Raw genomic sequence first — 14,603 nt, forward strand, 5'->3', positions numbered from 1 at the left:
TTCTGGAATGCATGTCACCATTTCCGCCACTAGAACGGAAGCAACGCTAGTCTTTGAGGTATGTCATCATCGTTTACTACCTTTACTTATTATCGAAAGGTGGTGACGTTGATTTTTTCCCGGGAATAGAGCATAGAAAAGTCCTCACATTGACGTTGCGTTGCATTTCTATTTTAATGCATATATTTGTCCTGTATAGTAGAAGGCAACACAAATGTAGCTGCTATCTTTGGGTGATCGCATATTATTGATCTGAAAGCTCGTTACGCATACATCGGGAGTTGACGAGGCATCAGCCCGTCAAGTGGGTAGCAAAATGAGTATCCGTGCCCAGATCAATGAAAGATGACAAGGATAACAGCAGACTGAAATGGCCCCATTAGAGCTTCCATTTCCTTTCTACTTACTGCTTATCAATTGGACAAAGAGACTAAGATCCAGAAATACCCAGACATAAATGTCGCCATCTTTGTCCGTGGATCATAACTAATGGTAAACTATGCTGCACAATACGTTTATCCGTGCCCTATCACAGTAATCATTTACGGTAGATCAGCTGCTCTTTTGTTTACATATACATTCCATTTTTGAATGGTGCCGAATGTGAAAGCAAAATTCACCGAGATGAAAAGAATCAAAGAACGGAGTTGATGCACTCGATCGTTTTCTTTTTCTTTGCTTTCAGCCTTCAGATAGTTTCTCCTTGATGAGGGACTTGAAATCACATGCGATAATTCAACTCTCTGTGGTTTTGCAGGTAAGGACGATGTTCTGTTGGCTGACACAGCAACGTACATCGTTTGGACCCGCACAACCATAATTTATATTTGCCTAGAAAAAATTCAACGTTCAATGAAAAATATGAAATAGTAGCACTATTTATTTTTTGGGGTTTCACCACCGGTAGAAACACGAATTGATTCGTAAAATGCTGAAGCCATATAATTAAGATAATAGGAGATGCCCCAACTTGTTGACGTACATGAAATAATGAATAACGATAAAACCCTTTTTTTTATTTGCTTTCAAGGGTCTTGATGATATTGATTAAACTCTTTGTACACAATTGCTTGCTCGTCCTCTCGCTTACCCGACCCGCCAGCCGTTCGTACATAATGTACTATCTGTCCAGAATTGGTATCATACAACTGACGAAGATGAGATTTCCTCACCGCAAGAAGAACAAAGCAAGCCATTCCGCCGACGATCGATATGATTCCAAACAGCGTAACAATAATCAAACCTTTGTTTGAAGAAATCTTTGGATTTATGGACCCACTAGTGTCATGGCTATTATCGTAGTCGGAAGTGGTGCTATCAGCGGGATTGGTGCAATTTACAATTTTTGCGTCACTTCCCAGAGAATCCAGCAATACATCCTTGTAATCTTCGGGTTCCGCGCAACTGTTAAATTAGAATGAAATCAAATGTTTTCTTTTTCTTTTAAAGTTCATCATGTCGTAATAAAAATTTTGAAATCAACCTCTTCGTTGTAAACAAAAATTACCGTAGGGTTGTAGTCAATTCCGGTGTTTTTTCCGAGATAAACGGCAGTAGTTCTGCCACCACCCATCCGACATTGCAGTCGCACGTGAATGGATTTTCCCCAACATCGACTTGCTCTAGGCTAGCCCAAGGAAGCAGGTCGATCGGCAACTTTCGGAGGTTGTTTCCCCGAAAATGAAACTGCGGGTTAAAGAATGTTGTTTATAAATCAATATTTCGGCTGTCATAGAGAAATAGGGACATTATCATTAAACCTCGCTTAATCGTAAAGTTCCATCGATTTCAGCCATGTTGCTGAAAGCCCCAGGATCAATTTCTTTAAGGAGTGGATTGAACGAGCACCAAAGGTGAGTCATAGATGTCAGCGGCGTAAAAGTATTTGCAGCGATCCATTCTAACGAGCGCATGCTAGACATGTTCAAATGCTTCAGTTGGCTCAGTCCTTGAAACGAATTTGCATCAAGTGACTTGATTGGGTTATTATTGAAATTAAAGTATTCCAAATGGATAGCGTGCTGTAGCTCTTCAGGTACAGTGGTAAATTGATTTCCGGCAAGAATCAACATTTTCAACGCGGGTAATGCATGGAACAATCCGCTAGGCACAGACGCCAATCCTGTTTCCGCCAAATTCAATTTCTGAACGAAAATCATTAAAAAGATTTGGAATCTCTTTCTTTTAATCAACAGGCTTTTACGTTTACTATTTATACCTTTAGTTTCCTCAAAGTCGTAATGGCTATCGCTGTTTGATGATCAATTACTTTCAGAGGATTGTTGTTCAGTTCCAGTATTTCGAGATGAGAGGATAAATGGTTAAAAGCATCCTTATCGATCGAGATTATCTTATTATATCCAAGTTTTAGGGTTTTCAGCGGAAGCGGTTCGTAGTCTTCTTCGTTGAACTGCCCTTCAAATATATTTCCATTGATCGATTCGTGAGTTAAACCATTTTCGCTCAGATCCAAATATTCGAGCGTTTTAAGAAATTTGAATGCCGCTTTTTCTATAAACATAAGGCCGTTCCCACGATAGCTCAAACGGGAAAGCGGTAATTCTGGAAACTGCGTCAATTCCATATATTCATTTGAATCAAATTTTGCCTCAATGCTATAACCGTAGATATCACTTGGCCATTCAGAAACCAAAAACGGTTTTCTCAAACTTTTTCCATTGCAGTCTATGAGGAACAACGGGTTGGCATCTTGGCAAGCGCAGAGTTTGCAAATCGTCGATTTAAACGGATTTTCTTCGCTGTTTGTGTTCGGCATTTGGGTAGAATTACTATCCAATCCGGACAAATTACCAGCATCAGTAATGTTTTCGCTTCCAATAATTTCACTTACCGACGTTTGTGAAAAATTTGTCATTGAGCTTAACTCAGAGACATCGGATTGGCTTTCTGTCATCCACAGGGTTGTTAGGAGGAAGACGACCACGTAAAACGGGTATGCCATCCTAAAGCAAATCGCTCTTGCGAAGACACTTACTAGTGAGGCACAGATTGACTAGGCGTGACGAGTTTCACGATTTCTTTTTGTATGTGATCTACAGTGGTATCTTGTCTATTGGTCCTTTCACGCTACGGCGTTCTAAACCAATCAAGAAAAACGTTCCCCTCGTTTGTCAGATAAAAAAGATAACAAAATATGCTAAGCTAGACGGTGAGATTAAGATAAGATAGTACGATGGTATATTGAAACTACTAGCGTGCCTTTTGTGAACTGTTAACACTATCATATCTCTTTTACCTTGCTAGCATTGTGCATTGACCAACATATCCAATCCTCTAGGAGTCACTTTTCGTTCAAGTTTTTTCAAAACAAAGTAATGCGAAATGAATTTCACTTTGCCAGCATACCTTCATAAGAAAAATAATTTAATGTCAAGATTAAAAGCCTTATCAAAGAAGAAAAAAATAAATAATAAAATAAACTAAAAGGCCAATTTACCTAGTACTAAAGAATACCTTGCAAATATATTTCTTTTTTAATGATATCAGCCAACAAATTAAAGGTTATTTGTCAGAAGATCGGCGGCATTTACAGTTCGTTTCTACTACGGCTCACGTATAAATTATATACATTTTATGTCGATATGACTACCACAAAATGCTTTACTTGCAAATAAAATGAAAGTTGATTTATCCAAAAGGCAATGTTACCAAACCTTAGCTCTACAAAGAATGGTCTTCCAATACTTCCTTTTCTCTGGAAGAGATATATTTGACATTATGGGTAGATGATTGATCCTCTATTTATATGAAGAATAATCTGTCGCACAATGAAAAATGTGAGTAAAGAGGGAATCATTAGAACATTAAATTTTGTGTCATACAACATTACCAAGCTAGATTTGGTTATCCAGCAAAAAAATAACATTTTTCATGACAATTCCAAAAATCCAGGATAGCCTGCTACTTCATCATTTCTAGTGTAGAAGCAAGGACAAATTCTTTTAATCTATGAAAGTCAAGTGAAGACTATTCCGACGAATGTCAGTTTATTTAAATATCAAGAGGCACAAAAGGAATGAGAATGTTAGACAACAATAGGTAATAGGTAAGAAATTTAAGTGGATGACTGTTTGTAGCTTTTGGTATCAATTATCTTTTTTCCACACATGGAACAGATTCCTTTTTTATAAGCACAAGGTTGACCTATAATGCAATGTTTTGAAGAAACTGTTACATTGCCTTAAAAGGGGCTAAAAACATGGGCTGCTTACAATAGTACGATCCACTTTGATGAACTTTCTGCTTACATATTCTGCAACCTTCAAACTTAGGTGTGTATGGGTTAAAACGGTTTTTGGACGATGTAAGAGCTTTGTTTTCGTTGAGTTTGCGACCACCATTTTCTGTAGTATTTCGAGCTCCCGTCTTCCATGGATCCGGAGTAATAATTTTACCCAACTTTTTTTCACATTTATCACACACCATCGCTCTGACGATTCGAGTTTACTGTAAAAACTAATGTTCTTTACCTTTTTTCCTCTTGAGAAGCTTGATGCCTATCAGAGTAGAATGCAGACGCGGACTGCGTACTATGTTTGGGGGTAAACTTCAGACTATCATTAGCGGATTGGCCTTCAGATCATATGATCTGCGTGGTAATATGTGGGAAGCTTAGGTGCCTGAGTAAGCTGTGAAACGCGGACTGCTGACCGGGTAAACTGCGGATTTGTATGTGCGGGTTGGGCCCGAAAAAGTACTCTGAATTTGTGCAGACCAACAGGTAAAATGCAGACTGGCTACAACGTAGGCAGCGTCATAGTGCGGAAATGGGCAGGGAAAAGTGCAGATTGGTAGTTGAGTAGTGACATTGCGGACCTCCAGTCTCCGACCTTTAACCCATCAAAAGTGAAGAGTTGAAAAATAATAGACAAACAGTTCAAGAATCTTTCGTGTAAAAAACAATGAATCACAATGCTGTATAACAAATGGCGAAGGATGAGATACAATTTTTCTTTTGACAAGAGTTCTCATGGGAACGCGGAACAACTGCTGATGAATAACTACAGCAATTAAGAAGCTTAGCGTGCTATAGACGTTTATCTTTTGTTATGTCACTGTACATTTGATAAAGCTATAGTCGGCATAAGCCTCATATTTGGTGTAAATTCGACATCAATATAGGGATAACAGCTATTTCACATCGAGGAAATGTGAGACGCAAAATCAGGTAAGAGCTACATGTCTTTGAAAAATTGCCATTTCTTACTTCATTTAATAGCAAGTCTATTTCTGAATTGAACCTAGTACATTTTAAATAAACTGCTCACTGCTATTCGCTGATAAATCCATCAGACGCCATGCTGCATTTGTATCGAGCTCAGCTTGGTCTCTACACAAAACCCAAACGTGGTTGACTCGCATCACTTTCTCGGGATCGCCCTCAACGATGTTATTAGCTTTATCCCTGACACACATAATTTGTTGGGCAGTGAAGGTTATAACTAATATGGGGCCTTGCTCCATGACCTTACCCATGGCTAAATCAACATTATCGACGTCCAAGACGCGACAATCGATGAAATAACCTAGGAAAATTTTTTTTTAAACTTGTATAAACTTTCTAGATTTATAACAAAAAAATATGTATTACCCAGAGAAAGTGCGTGTTTGATGGGTGTTGAAAGAATATTATAAGGCCCTTCATGACACCAGTCTTTCAAAATGTCAAGATCCCCTCTTGCCATGGCTTCAAGCACATTAGGAATGATGTCAAATTCACACTTTTTCAAAAAGTCTTCTTTGCTGAATTCGGGATCCATTTTACATATTTCTGTAAGGGCTTCACTCATATCCGTTTTCTAGCAAATAGATTCAATAAGTCGATAATAGAACAGCTTAATCGCACTTTAACAACAATCACTTGAAATAGGCCTCCCATTATATCGACAACTTTTTCTGTAAGCAAACGAGACGCGCGAATGACTGCATTATCACTTTCTTCATACTTGTTCTTCCAATCAAGAACTTTATTAACATAGGGATTCTTGTCCTTGAAATTTTGCCAACTCTGGTAAAATCTTTAAAAAATTTTTAAAAATAAATAATAGTTACCTCTAGACAATAATAAACTATTACTAACTTAAGCCCTTAAGTTTGCAAGAATAATTTATCATACTTTGAATCTTTATGCAATTCAATACCAGTTGCTTCAGTATTAATTTCTATAGGGTTTCACATTTGAGTCTCCTTCAGATGAAGTTTGTTTCCGTTTCCTCAAAACCTCCGGCCTCCTAGGAATCAGAATTTTTTTTTATTTTGAAAAAAAAACTGATTAATGAACAATGAAAATATCCTGGCATATGTCTTTTTCACCTATATATTCTTGCTCCAGATAAATCAATTTCTTTACGAACAGCATCAGCAGTTTGTGTGATCGTCTTAAATGGGGCTGTCTTGCTAATTTTTTGACCAGTTTCCACTATGGTATCAGTGGCATCTTTTGCTGTTTTTCCCAGACCTTCTGTGATTTGTCCGGCTTTTTTTACAAATTCTGTGTTTTGAGCTTCAGACAGAACTTCTTGTACTTTCTCTTTCAAGACACTCACTTTGCCTTTCAAAACATCACTGCCTTTAGTGGCTTCAGACTCCACAGCTTGAAATTTCTCTCTGGCTTTCTTGAGAGCATCAGTGTTTTCAAGTTTTTGAGCTTCTTCGCGGAATTTCTTGAGATTTTCCTTCATCTCTTTATTTTTGGACATCTCCTGGCGAACATTATCGATAACCCTGGAAATAAACGTTGGCCGGCGACTTTCTTGCGAATATCTTCTGACAATTCCCTAAAGATAGATTAAAATGATAAATTCTGAAAAAATTTAAAAATAGTAATTTCTCTTCACAAAAATGAAAATCACAAAAAGAACAAAAAAAAATAATCTCACATGTTGAATTAGCCGGTTTCCAACGCGTAACACTGAAGTCGCCATACTTGTTTATTGCAGTGGTGCAGCAATGCCAAATGTTAGTTACGCAGAGGATAGGCCATCACGAGTCAATCGGGTAGCTGTTTTAGCGATCTGTCAGGTAATTTTAATTTTCGGTGCGACTCTTCCAGGCCGTCCATTTTTCAACGTATGGGTAAACGGATATAATCCCAGTCAATACCAAAATAAAACCCAAAATCCTAAACCTCTTCGTTTCCTATCTCGGCTGAAATTTGTGGTCCAGGTTACCTATAGTCAGAGACCCGGTTCTGGAAACCAGAAAAAAGAAAAATTTGTACTGGGTTCGAACTCGAGTCTTACCCCGTACTGCAATCGAGTGTCTTCTGCCCCGATCCACTAGACCACCGTATGTCTGTTCAAATCTCATTTGACACTTATTTAAGTTTAAATATTTGTAAAACAAGAATAGAAAAGCATGGAAAGAATTTAAGCTTTTCGTTTGATAAACCGATAAATTATATTTCTTTGTTTTGGAACTAAGGATTTTCAAAATAGGGTTGCGGACCTACGGTATTTAGAATTGACTAAAACAGTGCCAAGAATGGTAAACCAAAAGGGAATCCATAGATATGTTAATATAAAAAAAATACAAGGTCGTTAAGCTCGCACCTGCCATCTGTTGCGAAACAAATAAGGGTCTCATGGCTCATTTTCCGAAAGCATCTCTGAATTGAAATATAAAATATGTAAGTTTTTCCCATACCGGTTTCCTAGCGGAATTCTTAGAGAAAATTTTAAAAATCTTTTCCCATTGTAGCTTTTCAGGCTTTAACGCATATTATGCTAACATAACAGTTAATAGAGAATCTGTTTTTCGAATTTTTTGTTTTCTTCTGGAAATTTTTTCGAAAAATTGAGATCGGAATATAACTTCAGCTCTCAGCTTCCACCTTCCAGCGCCCTTGACTAGAACCCTGCTTTCCCCACAAATAAGCTTGTCTGGCTATTTGGTTGAACAGCTTGCCTAGCCTACAGATAAAAAGTTGTTAGATTTCCCGCAAGAAAGGAAAGGCGCTGTTTCTCACGATGACGCGTTACCATAGAGCTTATTTTTGACTCCGCCCTCAATTCCTCTCCTCTTTTCTCTTTTAGTTGCCCGGAAGTGTTACGCCTTTAATGAAAAAGCTTTGTGAGTGTATCCCTTGCAAGTAACAAGTTATTTGACACCTTTCCGTGTTGATTCCTTTAGAAAACTTGCCGAAAATAAATTGGATAGAAGATACAAGACATTCGTGACAGTTCAAATCTTTCGGCTATGTGCTAGTAAACTCTTGAAGTCTTTACCTGTGGATTAAGTGGAACACTACAGTTGAATTTTTTTGTTTTAAAATCATTACAAGCAAGATTAATGACCAACTCTGCTTCTTTTTTTAATTTTTCTTACTACATGACTTTCCGGTGACAAAAGTGAGATAAAATGAGTGAGCCAGAGAGAAAAAGGAGAAAGTACCGGACTGAACACAATGTGAATCCTGGGCCTGGACCACCTGTGCTTGGTGAAATGAACTGTGATGATGCTACACGTGAGCCGTTGGATGAACTAAATGAGTGGAACCGTTTCAATCTTAGTGTAGAGAACCTCAATGACTGTTTGATTACCCGGTGTGTTTGCCCCTGGAATTTCAATGATTATCAAAATATCTTCATCTACTCAGGAAACAAGTGCTCCGATACAGAAAACCATAGTGAAATACTTCTTTTCTGTTCCGTTATCCAACTGCTGTGTGAAGAAATTGCCAGACAAAATAGTGTCATAATAAGAAGTGGCAAATTTTGCCTGACACTAAAAAAGTTGAGAGTTTTCCTATTCCACCTCAATAGTGATTCAGACCCCACATGTCTTCTTCAACGTTTTATTCGGTCTCCAAACCAATATGTCAGCTTTGCTGCTGCAAGAGCCCTTTCAGCTTGGTTAAAGGCAGCAGATGAAGGGGCATGCAAAGTGCTTTTGGATCGTCTACTTGACAATATAGTGAGTACTCTTAAGTTGTCAAGTAATTACAAGAATTTCTTTTAATCTATATCATGTTTCAGATAAGTCCTTTGGCAACTTCTTTGAGCACACTCAACACTTCAGGTGCACATGGGCCTCTACCTCACACAGTGTCAAATTTGTTAGATGTTCTGAAAAGTTGCATTGAAGCACCAGATATTGAGCCTCATCCTACTGAAGGAGCAACTGAAGATGAAAGTGAAGACGCTTCCTTTGAGTCCAGCGGTAATACGAGATAAATAAAGTTTCATTTTCCTTGCTTGCTTGTTAATAATTTGCAATTATTTGTGCTATCTCCAGAACGAACAACGAGTGTTAAGTTCATTTGTCATGGATTGCTGAACATGGAAGAAACTTCTGAAGACTCTTTGGTAACATAATGCCTTAAGAATATAGATAAATTCATTCGGTGGTTTATGTGTGTTTAAAACTCATCCTATTTAGGGAGCCGATCAGGCCGACCTAGATTGCCCTGATACAGAATCAAAAGATTTGAAGGGCAGCGTTATCCGTGCTTTGGGAAAACACTGGAATGTAATCGTGACCTATTTCCATGCAGCTTTGACCCTTGCGCAGTCGGCCACCAGTTTACACTCTGAGGATATTTTCCCTTTGGTATCCTTCCTATCGCTATGGCAATCGACCATTTCTGTCAAAGCAAATGTTTCCGTGCTGGATTCGAAACCCTTCTACTCGCGAATGGAAGCATTGTTACCTATTATGACGCCTTCGCTTGACCCGATGATTTGGCGTGAAATGATTAATCTCTTCAATGAAGTTCTCTGCTACGGATCGACGCTTGCTCTTCAGGACTTTTTGCCAGACGAGCCATGTAATCTGGCTCATTTGGTTATCCGCCACGTTAGGGTTGAAAGGTTACTGGATCGCGCTCCGTTTCAGATCGGACAGAATTCTTCAACTAACCGATCATTGATGCAAAAACTCGTCCTGTTGGTCCTTAAAGCTGTAGCTGTTACGGTCAAAGAAACTCGATCTGAGAGCTCAAGCCTTGAATCTGAATCTAATTCGGAATCGGGTCATTCTACGGACCCTCTACGCTCTGAGGATTCGGAAGACCTACATGCTGATATGACTGTAATTTTGCGCAGCATCAAACAGGTTTTCCGAATAGTGGACGTCAGAATCAAATCCTGGCTTCCTTTTCATCCCGAGACGACATTAAGCGAATGGATGGTGAAAATGTTTCATGATCAAGACGACGCGCTTATCGAAACAATGTTGTGCAGCTTGGATATAAATAATGGGCTGTACAGTAACTGTCGCGGGCTTAATGCTACTTCAAACTCGCTCCAAACAGGACTTTTGGATTTGAAAGGTAACAGTTTTAATATTTTGGTTGTTATGATTCTTTTAAATCGTGTATTTATTGTTTTTTTTTTCGTATTCGAATAGGGACGCTCAATCCTGTGCAGACATGGTTGAAATTTTTGGAAACTGTAGCATACGATACAGACGTCTTGTTGGATTTACTGGTCTCCAACGAAACGTGCTTTCTATTATACCTCTTACGTCTTCTAAAATTCATTCGACGGAATTGGGAAGACTTCCTTTCAGTTCTTACTCATCGCCAATTAGAAGATGTCATGACTTGCTTTATTCGCTTGCGGATAGCCATCCGTCGTTTAGTTGCGAAGAATCTTTTCCCCTACAATATCGGACCAATTGTGAAATTGCTTGAAAAATGTGAAGAGCTCTACGAAGGAAAAGAAAACTAATGCGAACACAACCTTTTGCAAACCTGAAGTGTTACTACATACGAAGAGATCAGCAGGTTATCCATATTCTGCACCTCAGCTATAGTTATAGAAACTACTTCGCTTTTTCGAATTGTTTAGATTGCTAGGATTCCTGGCTACTTCGCCTTGTTTTATTGAGTGGCAGGGAATTACGTGGGCTGCTTTATACACACATGTTCCGTATATGGTTGTTGTTGAACCATATGGTATTCATCTTTGATATACATTGTACTCTCCTTTATTTTGTATTTGTAAATAGAATGTGGTTTTCGAAAGCTACTAACAGAAACTTTTCTGGCTTCCAGCCTTCACTATGAATTTTTCGAGAATTTTTATTTAAAAATACAATTCTAAATTTAATTTTAACCATTCTATTGTTTTTCACGCTTTTTCATCTTCCCTTAAAATGAAGGGAAAAAAGCTGACACGTTGCGTTACATTGGTACCGTAATTTCGCGGTGAAGATATATATATTTCGCACAAAAAGTTAACATTCAAGAACAAAATTAAACGTTATTGACACCACCTTTTTCTTGTTCTAGCAAAAGCTGTAAATTTGATTCGAACTGTTCACATCTTATTGGCATTTCAAGGGAATAGAATGGGTTTTTTAAAGCAAAATCAGCATAGAGCTCGTAGACCCTCCGAAGGAGATGTTCTACATTCAACTGTTTTGGTTCTGCAACAATCAAAAACTTTATACCTTAGGAAATATAAAAAAAATATTAGCACTTAGAGGAATTCTATCATTATAATTGAGAATACCTGTTAATGTTTGGAAGCAATGTAGCTTGAATGTGTCAGCTTCCAGGACTTCGATTCCAGAAGACTTTAATTCAGGACTTAATTGACTTGCAATTGCAAATAAGGGGTAGAACATACTGGCTATAGAAGAAGCTGACATAGTTATAAAACATTTACATTTAAAAATTCAACCTTGCATACCTAAAAATATTTTTTCATTCGTGCTAAGTTTAGGCCTTCCAAATTTCAGACTGAGGGGAAAATTGGACTGGTCAGCCAAGAAAGGAGTAACTTCTCGTCCATCATCTAGTAACATACCATTCAACTGAATCCCATTTATTGCTAAAAGGTGGTGTCCGACATTAATTCCGTCTTTCTGGCCAAAGGCAACAACAATTCGTTTGTTTTGCTCAACCAATTGAATATCTAGGGGATAAGTGAACGTCTTTTCTACTTCTATTTTAATGGATGTGTGATCATATTGGTATATCAACCCTCCACTTTTAGACAGAATAAATATACTGTAAATTGCCATCTTTTTCAGAGATGGCACACCACGATTTTTCTCAAATGAACTATTATTACTCGTTAGCAAGGTGGAAATGCCCAACACGGGTTGTATTTGTATTGGTAAAATCTATTGCACTTCATGGGATGAGGCTTGAAGTGTCAGATCATGCTAGTACACCTCACGGTGAGGTTGCCACAATTATTTTTTCGATCAATTATTTTTCTTCCCCTTTCTTATTTTTCAAATTCGAAATAAACTTAATTACCGTGATCAGCATTCAATTCTGAATTGATTTCATGTAACGTAAGCCAAAGTTGGTAAAAAATGAAAAAGCGGGTAGAGGGCGCTGTCGCGTACTGGCGCGCTAGTACATCATGCAGCACAAATATTCGATGTATTTAAATAACGGTTAACTTAATGAAAAAAATAACAATTTTCCGGGAATCAGCATTCAATTCTGAGTATATTATGTGATATTCAACCGATTCCAGTGATAGTCAATTTTTACAGGTTTTTGAAGCAATTTTCCCACGGTCATTTCCTTCGTTTATTTCAAAAACTATAAGACCAATTGAAAAATAAACTTGATTTCCGTGATCAGCGTTCAATTCTGAATCGATTTCGCACAGTTTACGCCAAAATTGGCTAAAAATGAAAAAGTCGGAAGATAGCGCTGTCGCGTACTGGCGCGCTAGTTTTTTAAGCGCGATGCAGCACAAATATTCGGTATATTTACCAAACAGTTGACTTAATGAAAAAAATAACAATTTTCCCGGAATCCTCATTCAATTCTGAGTATATCCTGTGATTTTTACGCAATTCCAGTGAGTGTCAGTTTTTGCAGGTATAAATTTTAAGCCCGATAAAATAAGCCCGACTTGTGTTTTTGACGTTTAATTTAAAAACTATAAGGCCAATTGGAAAATAAATTTGATTTCCGTGGTAAGCATTCAATTATGAATCGAAAACGTGTATTTTAAGCCAAATTTGTAATTTGGCCAAAAATGAGAAAGTGCAAAGGCTATAGCCTTCCCACTTTTGCCAAAATCGGCGAAAAACAAAATCTTTTGGAATTCGACAAAAATCACACGGAATATTTGAATTCGAACGCTTATTTCGATTCCGTGATTAGTTTTCTCGTTAAAGTAGCCGTTTTTTTTATTTTAAGAAAACAAAGTGCTGTTTGCGCCCAAACTGTCTTTTTTGTTTGGTTTTTTTAAGTTTAGTCCCAAAAATTTAAAGCTAGTTGAAAAATAAACTTGTTTGTTGTTAGCTGCAGTTTTCCCGATTATGTGGTAATTATATTCGATAATAGATGGCCAAACAGTGTAAGAAAATTGTAGCCTCCTACATAAATATTAATGCGTTTAATGGACATTTTAATAGGAGAACTACGCATACTTTCGTAAGTGAAAGGAAACTAGACGTAAAGCAATTAATATATTATGTCCAGCCATCTAGATATTTTTTGAAAAGGCCAATGGTAAAAATAAAAATGTTGATGGCGGCGGCACGACAAGGTGACTTATGAGTAGGCGCTAATGCCGCCACTGGCCGAGGGTACTGAAAGTGATCAGGCCATCAGGTCAATAACGAAGGCAGCAGGTCAGACATAAAGTTTTAGAGCAGGTATCGTCGACGCGATGGCCTTTCTTTGAGCTTTGTCAACTGCGCTACGTGGAACGTACCGTCGGCCCGTTACTTGGTAGCTGCTCGAATGGGGCCGTGAGTGTTGATTAGACCCTTGATCGGCATCTCCTCTTAAACGTATTGGACTGAAATGGATGCAACAACAACATGAAAAACCTTACTTGTGCGTCTCCAGGTCACCTGATGTTCTCCCTATTTCTATGGTTGTATGGTGTTCGAAAGTTTTTCGTCCCCCCCCCCCCCGCGTCCCTTTTGTTAGTTGTAAAACATCATATAAAGACCGTACGATGCGACTGACGAATACCTGACGGTCAACATTTGAGGTAAAAGTTCTTTTTCTTTTCGTCCAATACGGCACCTAGACTCCGTATTGGATGTAGGTATATTTCAGCAATATGCCCGATGCCTACCCCCTCTGCCATACTGCTACCTATTACTTTCGGAAGAAAAAAATGAGCTATTCAGTCTAGACGATTTAAAAATTTTATAGCTTGATATGGTCGTAGAATGGTGAAAGCGCAGTTCTTTCATTTCCCCCTCTACAACTAAAGTCATTTTATCTCTTGTCATAATCCAATCAAAATTTATCATACCGGTCCCTTATTGTATATCGTTTTATGCCTTGAACTATGTCACGTCTGGCTTACGACAATGACCGTCCCGCATTTATTATTTTTTTTTTTTTCGGTTTCACTTTTGATTGGATGTATAAATGGAGTTCGTGCTTTTGATCAGTACCGAAAAAAGACCGTGCTAGGGCGTAAAATGGCCATCAAGTCCTTGAAACCAATATAGATCAGACAGTGTTTATAGTTTACTACATGCACACTAAAAAGATGTCGAGAGAAATCGACAGCATGAAATTGTTATTTCAATTTTTTTTCATTACACGCGGTATACAAAAATCTCTATCTCGCTGGAAAGCGTGCAGTTCTTTGCGGTAATCAGAATGTGTTGACATCTCGTCTTCTCAATCTAGGTAATAG

General features: G+C 38.0%; 5 protein-coding genes across 6 annotated transcripts; 1 reads left to right on the top strand and 4 right to left on the bottom strand.

Moving 5' to 3' along the window:
- Window positions 1-862: 862 nt before the first annotated feature.
- Window positions 863-3,039, bottom strand: LOC130700479 (leucine-rich repeat neuronal protein 1-like). The gene is made up of 4 exons (XM_057522534.2): window positions 2,219-3,039; window positions 1,761-2,144; window positions 1,508-1,686; window positions 863-1,404 (listed from the first exon to the last, which is right to left on the bottom strand). Exons 1-4 carry the CDS (start codon window positions 2,960-2,962, stop codon window positions 1,026-1,028), a joined length of 1,686 nt encoding a protein of 561 aa, XP_057378517.1. The 5' UTR covers window positions 2,963-3,039; the 3' UTR covers window positions 863-1,025.
- A 949-nt stretch (window positions 3,040-3,988) lies between these two features.
- On the bottom strand, window positions 3,989-4,528 carry LOC130700634 (cysteine-rich PDZ-binding protein-like). Its single transcript, XM_057522609.2, has 2 exons — window positions 4,233-4,528; window positions 3,989-4,164 (listed from the first exon to the last, which is right to left on the bottom strand). Exons 1-2 carry the CDS (start codon window positions 4,444-4,446, stop codon window positions 4,076-4,078), a joined length of 303 nt encoding a protein of 100 aa, XP_057378592.1. The 5' UTR covers window positions 4,447-4,528; the 3' UTR covers window positions 3,989-4,075.
- Window positions 4,529-4,906: 378 nt separating this feature from the next.
- LOC130700501 (mitochondrial import inner membrane translocase subunit TIM44-like) lies at window positions 4,907-7,053 on the bottom strand. Its single transcript, XM_057522556.2, is given in 7 exon segments — window positions 4,907-5,546; window positions 5,612-5,819; window positions 5,882-6,038; window positions 6,137-6,189; window positions 6,191-6,251; window positions 6,334-6,797; window positions 6,900-7,053. Coding segments are annotated over 7 exon segments (1,263 nt in total). The 5' UTR covers window positions 6,945-7,053; the 3' UTR covers window positions 4,907-5,271.
- Window positions 7,054-7,885: 832 nt separating this feature from the next.
- LOC130700459 (protein lines-like) lies at window positions 7,886-11,078 on the top strand. Of its 2 annotated transcripts, XR_009421885.1 has the most exons (6): window positions 7,886-8,934; window positions 8,997-9,180; window positions 9,256-9,326; window positions 9,400-10,291; window positions 10,369-10,747; window positions 10,812-11,078. XR_009421885.1 is itself a non-coding variant. In XM_057522511.2 (5 exons), the coding sequence occupies exons 1-5, from the start codon at window positions 8,380-8,382 to the stop codon at window positions 10,689-10,691; spliced, it is 2,025 nt and encodes a 674-aa protein (XP_057378494.1). In that variant the 5' UTR covers window positions 7,887-8,379; the 3' UTR covers window positions 10,692-11,078. The 2 variants fall into 2 exon arrangements, 1 of the variants encoding a protein (XP_057378494.1); XM_057522511.2 differs by having other exon boundaries at window positions 7,887-8,934; window positions 10,369-11,078.
- A 68-nt stretch (window positions 11,079-11,146) lies between these two features.
- LOC130700594 (trafficking protein particle complex subunit 4-like) lies at window positions 11,147-12,094 on the bottom strand. The gene is made up of 3 exons (XM_057522600.2): window positions 11,658-12,094; window positions 11,478-11,597; window positions 11,147-11,415 (listed from the first exon to the last, which is right to left on the bottom strand). Exons 1-3 carry the CDS (start codon window positions 11,989-11,991, stop codon window positions 11,219-11,221), a joined length of 651 nt encoding a protein of 216 aa, XP_057378583.1. The 5' UTR covers window positions 11,992-12,094; the 3' UTR covers window positions 11,147-11,218.
- Between the last annotated feature and the right edge of the window lie 2,509 nt (window positions 12,095-14,603).

This window comes from Daphnia carinata, chromosome 10 (assembly GCF_022539665.2).
Source record: "Daphnia carinata strain CSIRO-1 chromosome 10, CSIRO_AGI_Dcar_HiC_V3, whole genome shotgun sequence".
Lineage (NCBI taxonomy): Eukaryota > Metazoa > Arthropoda > Branchiopoda > Diplostraca > Daphniidae > Daphnia > Daphnia carinata.

Excerpts from the sequence above, each read along its gene's own strand:
- LOC130700479 (XM_057522534.2), bottom strand. The coding sequence starts at position 2,962 with ATGGCATACCCGTTTTACGTGGTCGTCTTCCTCCTAACAACCCTGTGG. Across the intron at positions 1,687-1,760 it reads GAACTTTACGATTAAGCGAG|TTTCATTTTCGGGGAAACAA; the intron begins GTTTAATGATAA and ends TTTAACCCGCAG. Across the intron at positions 1,405-1,507 it reads GAATTGACTACAACCCTACG|TTGCGCGGAACCCGAAGATT; the intron begins GTAATTTTTGTT and ends CTAATTTAACAG.
- LOC130700634 (XM_057522609.2), bottom strand. The coding sequence starts at position 4,446 with ATGGTGTGTGATAAATGTGAAAAAAAGTTGGGTAAAATTATTACTCCG. Across the intron at positions 4,165-4,232 it reads TCAAAGTGGATCGTACTATT|GTCAACCTTGTGCTTATAAA; the intron begins GTAAGCAGCCCA and ends ATTGCATTATAG.
- LOC130700459 (XM_057522511.2), top strand. The coding sequence starts at position 8,380 with ATGAGTGAGCCAGAGAGAAAAAGGAGAAAGTACCGGACTGAACACAAT. Across the intron at positions 8,935-8,996 it reads ATCGTCTACTTGACAATATA|ATAAGTCCTTTGGCAACTTC; the intron begins GTGAGTACTCTT and ends ATCATGTTTCAG. Across the intron at positions 10,292-10,368 it reads AGGACTTTTGGATTTGAAAG|GGACGCTCAATCCTGTGCAG; the intron begins GTAACAGTTTTA and ends GTATTCGAATAG.
- LOC130700594 (XM_057522600.2), bottom strand. The coding sequence starts at position 11,991 with ATGGCAATTTACAGTATATTTATTCTGTCTAAAAGTGGAGGGTTGATA. Across the intron at positions 11,598-11,657 it reads GAATGAAAAAATATTTTTAG|CCAGTATGTTCTACCCCTTA; the intron begins GTATGCAAGGTT and ends CTTCTTCTATAG. Across the intron at positions 11,416-11,477 it reads TTGCTTCCAAACATTAACAG|GTATAAAGTTTTTGATTGTT; the intron begins GTATTCTCAATT and ends ATATTTCCTAAG.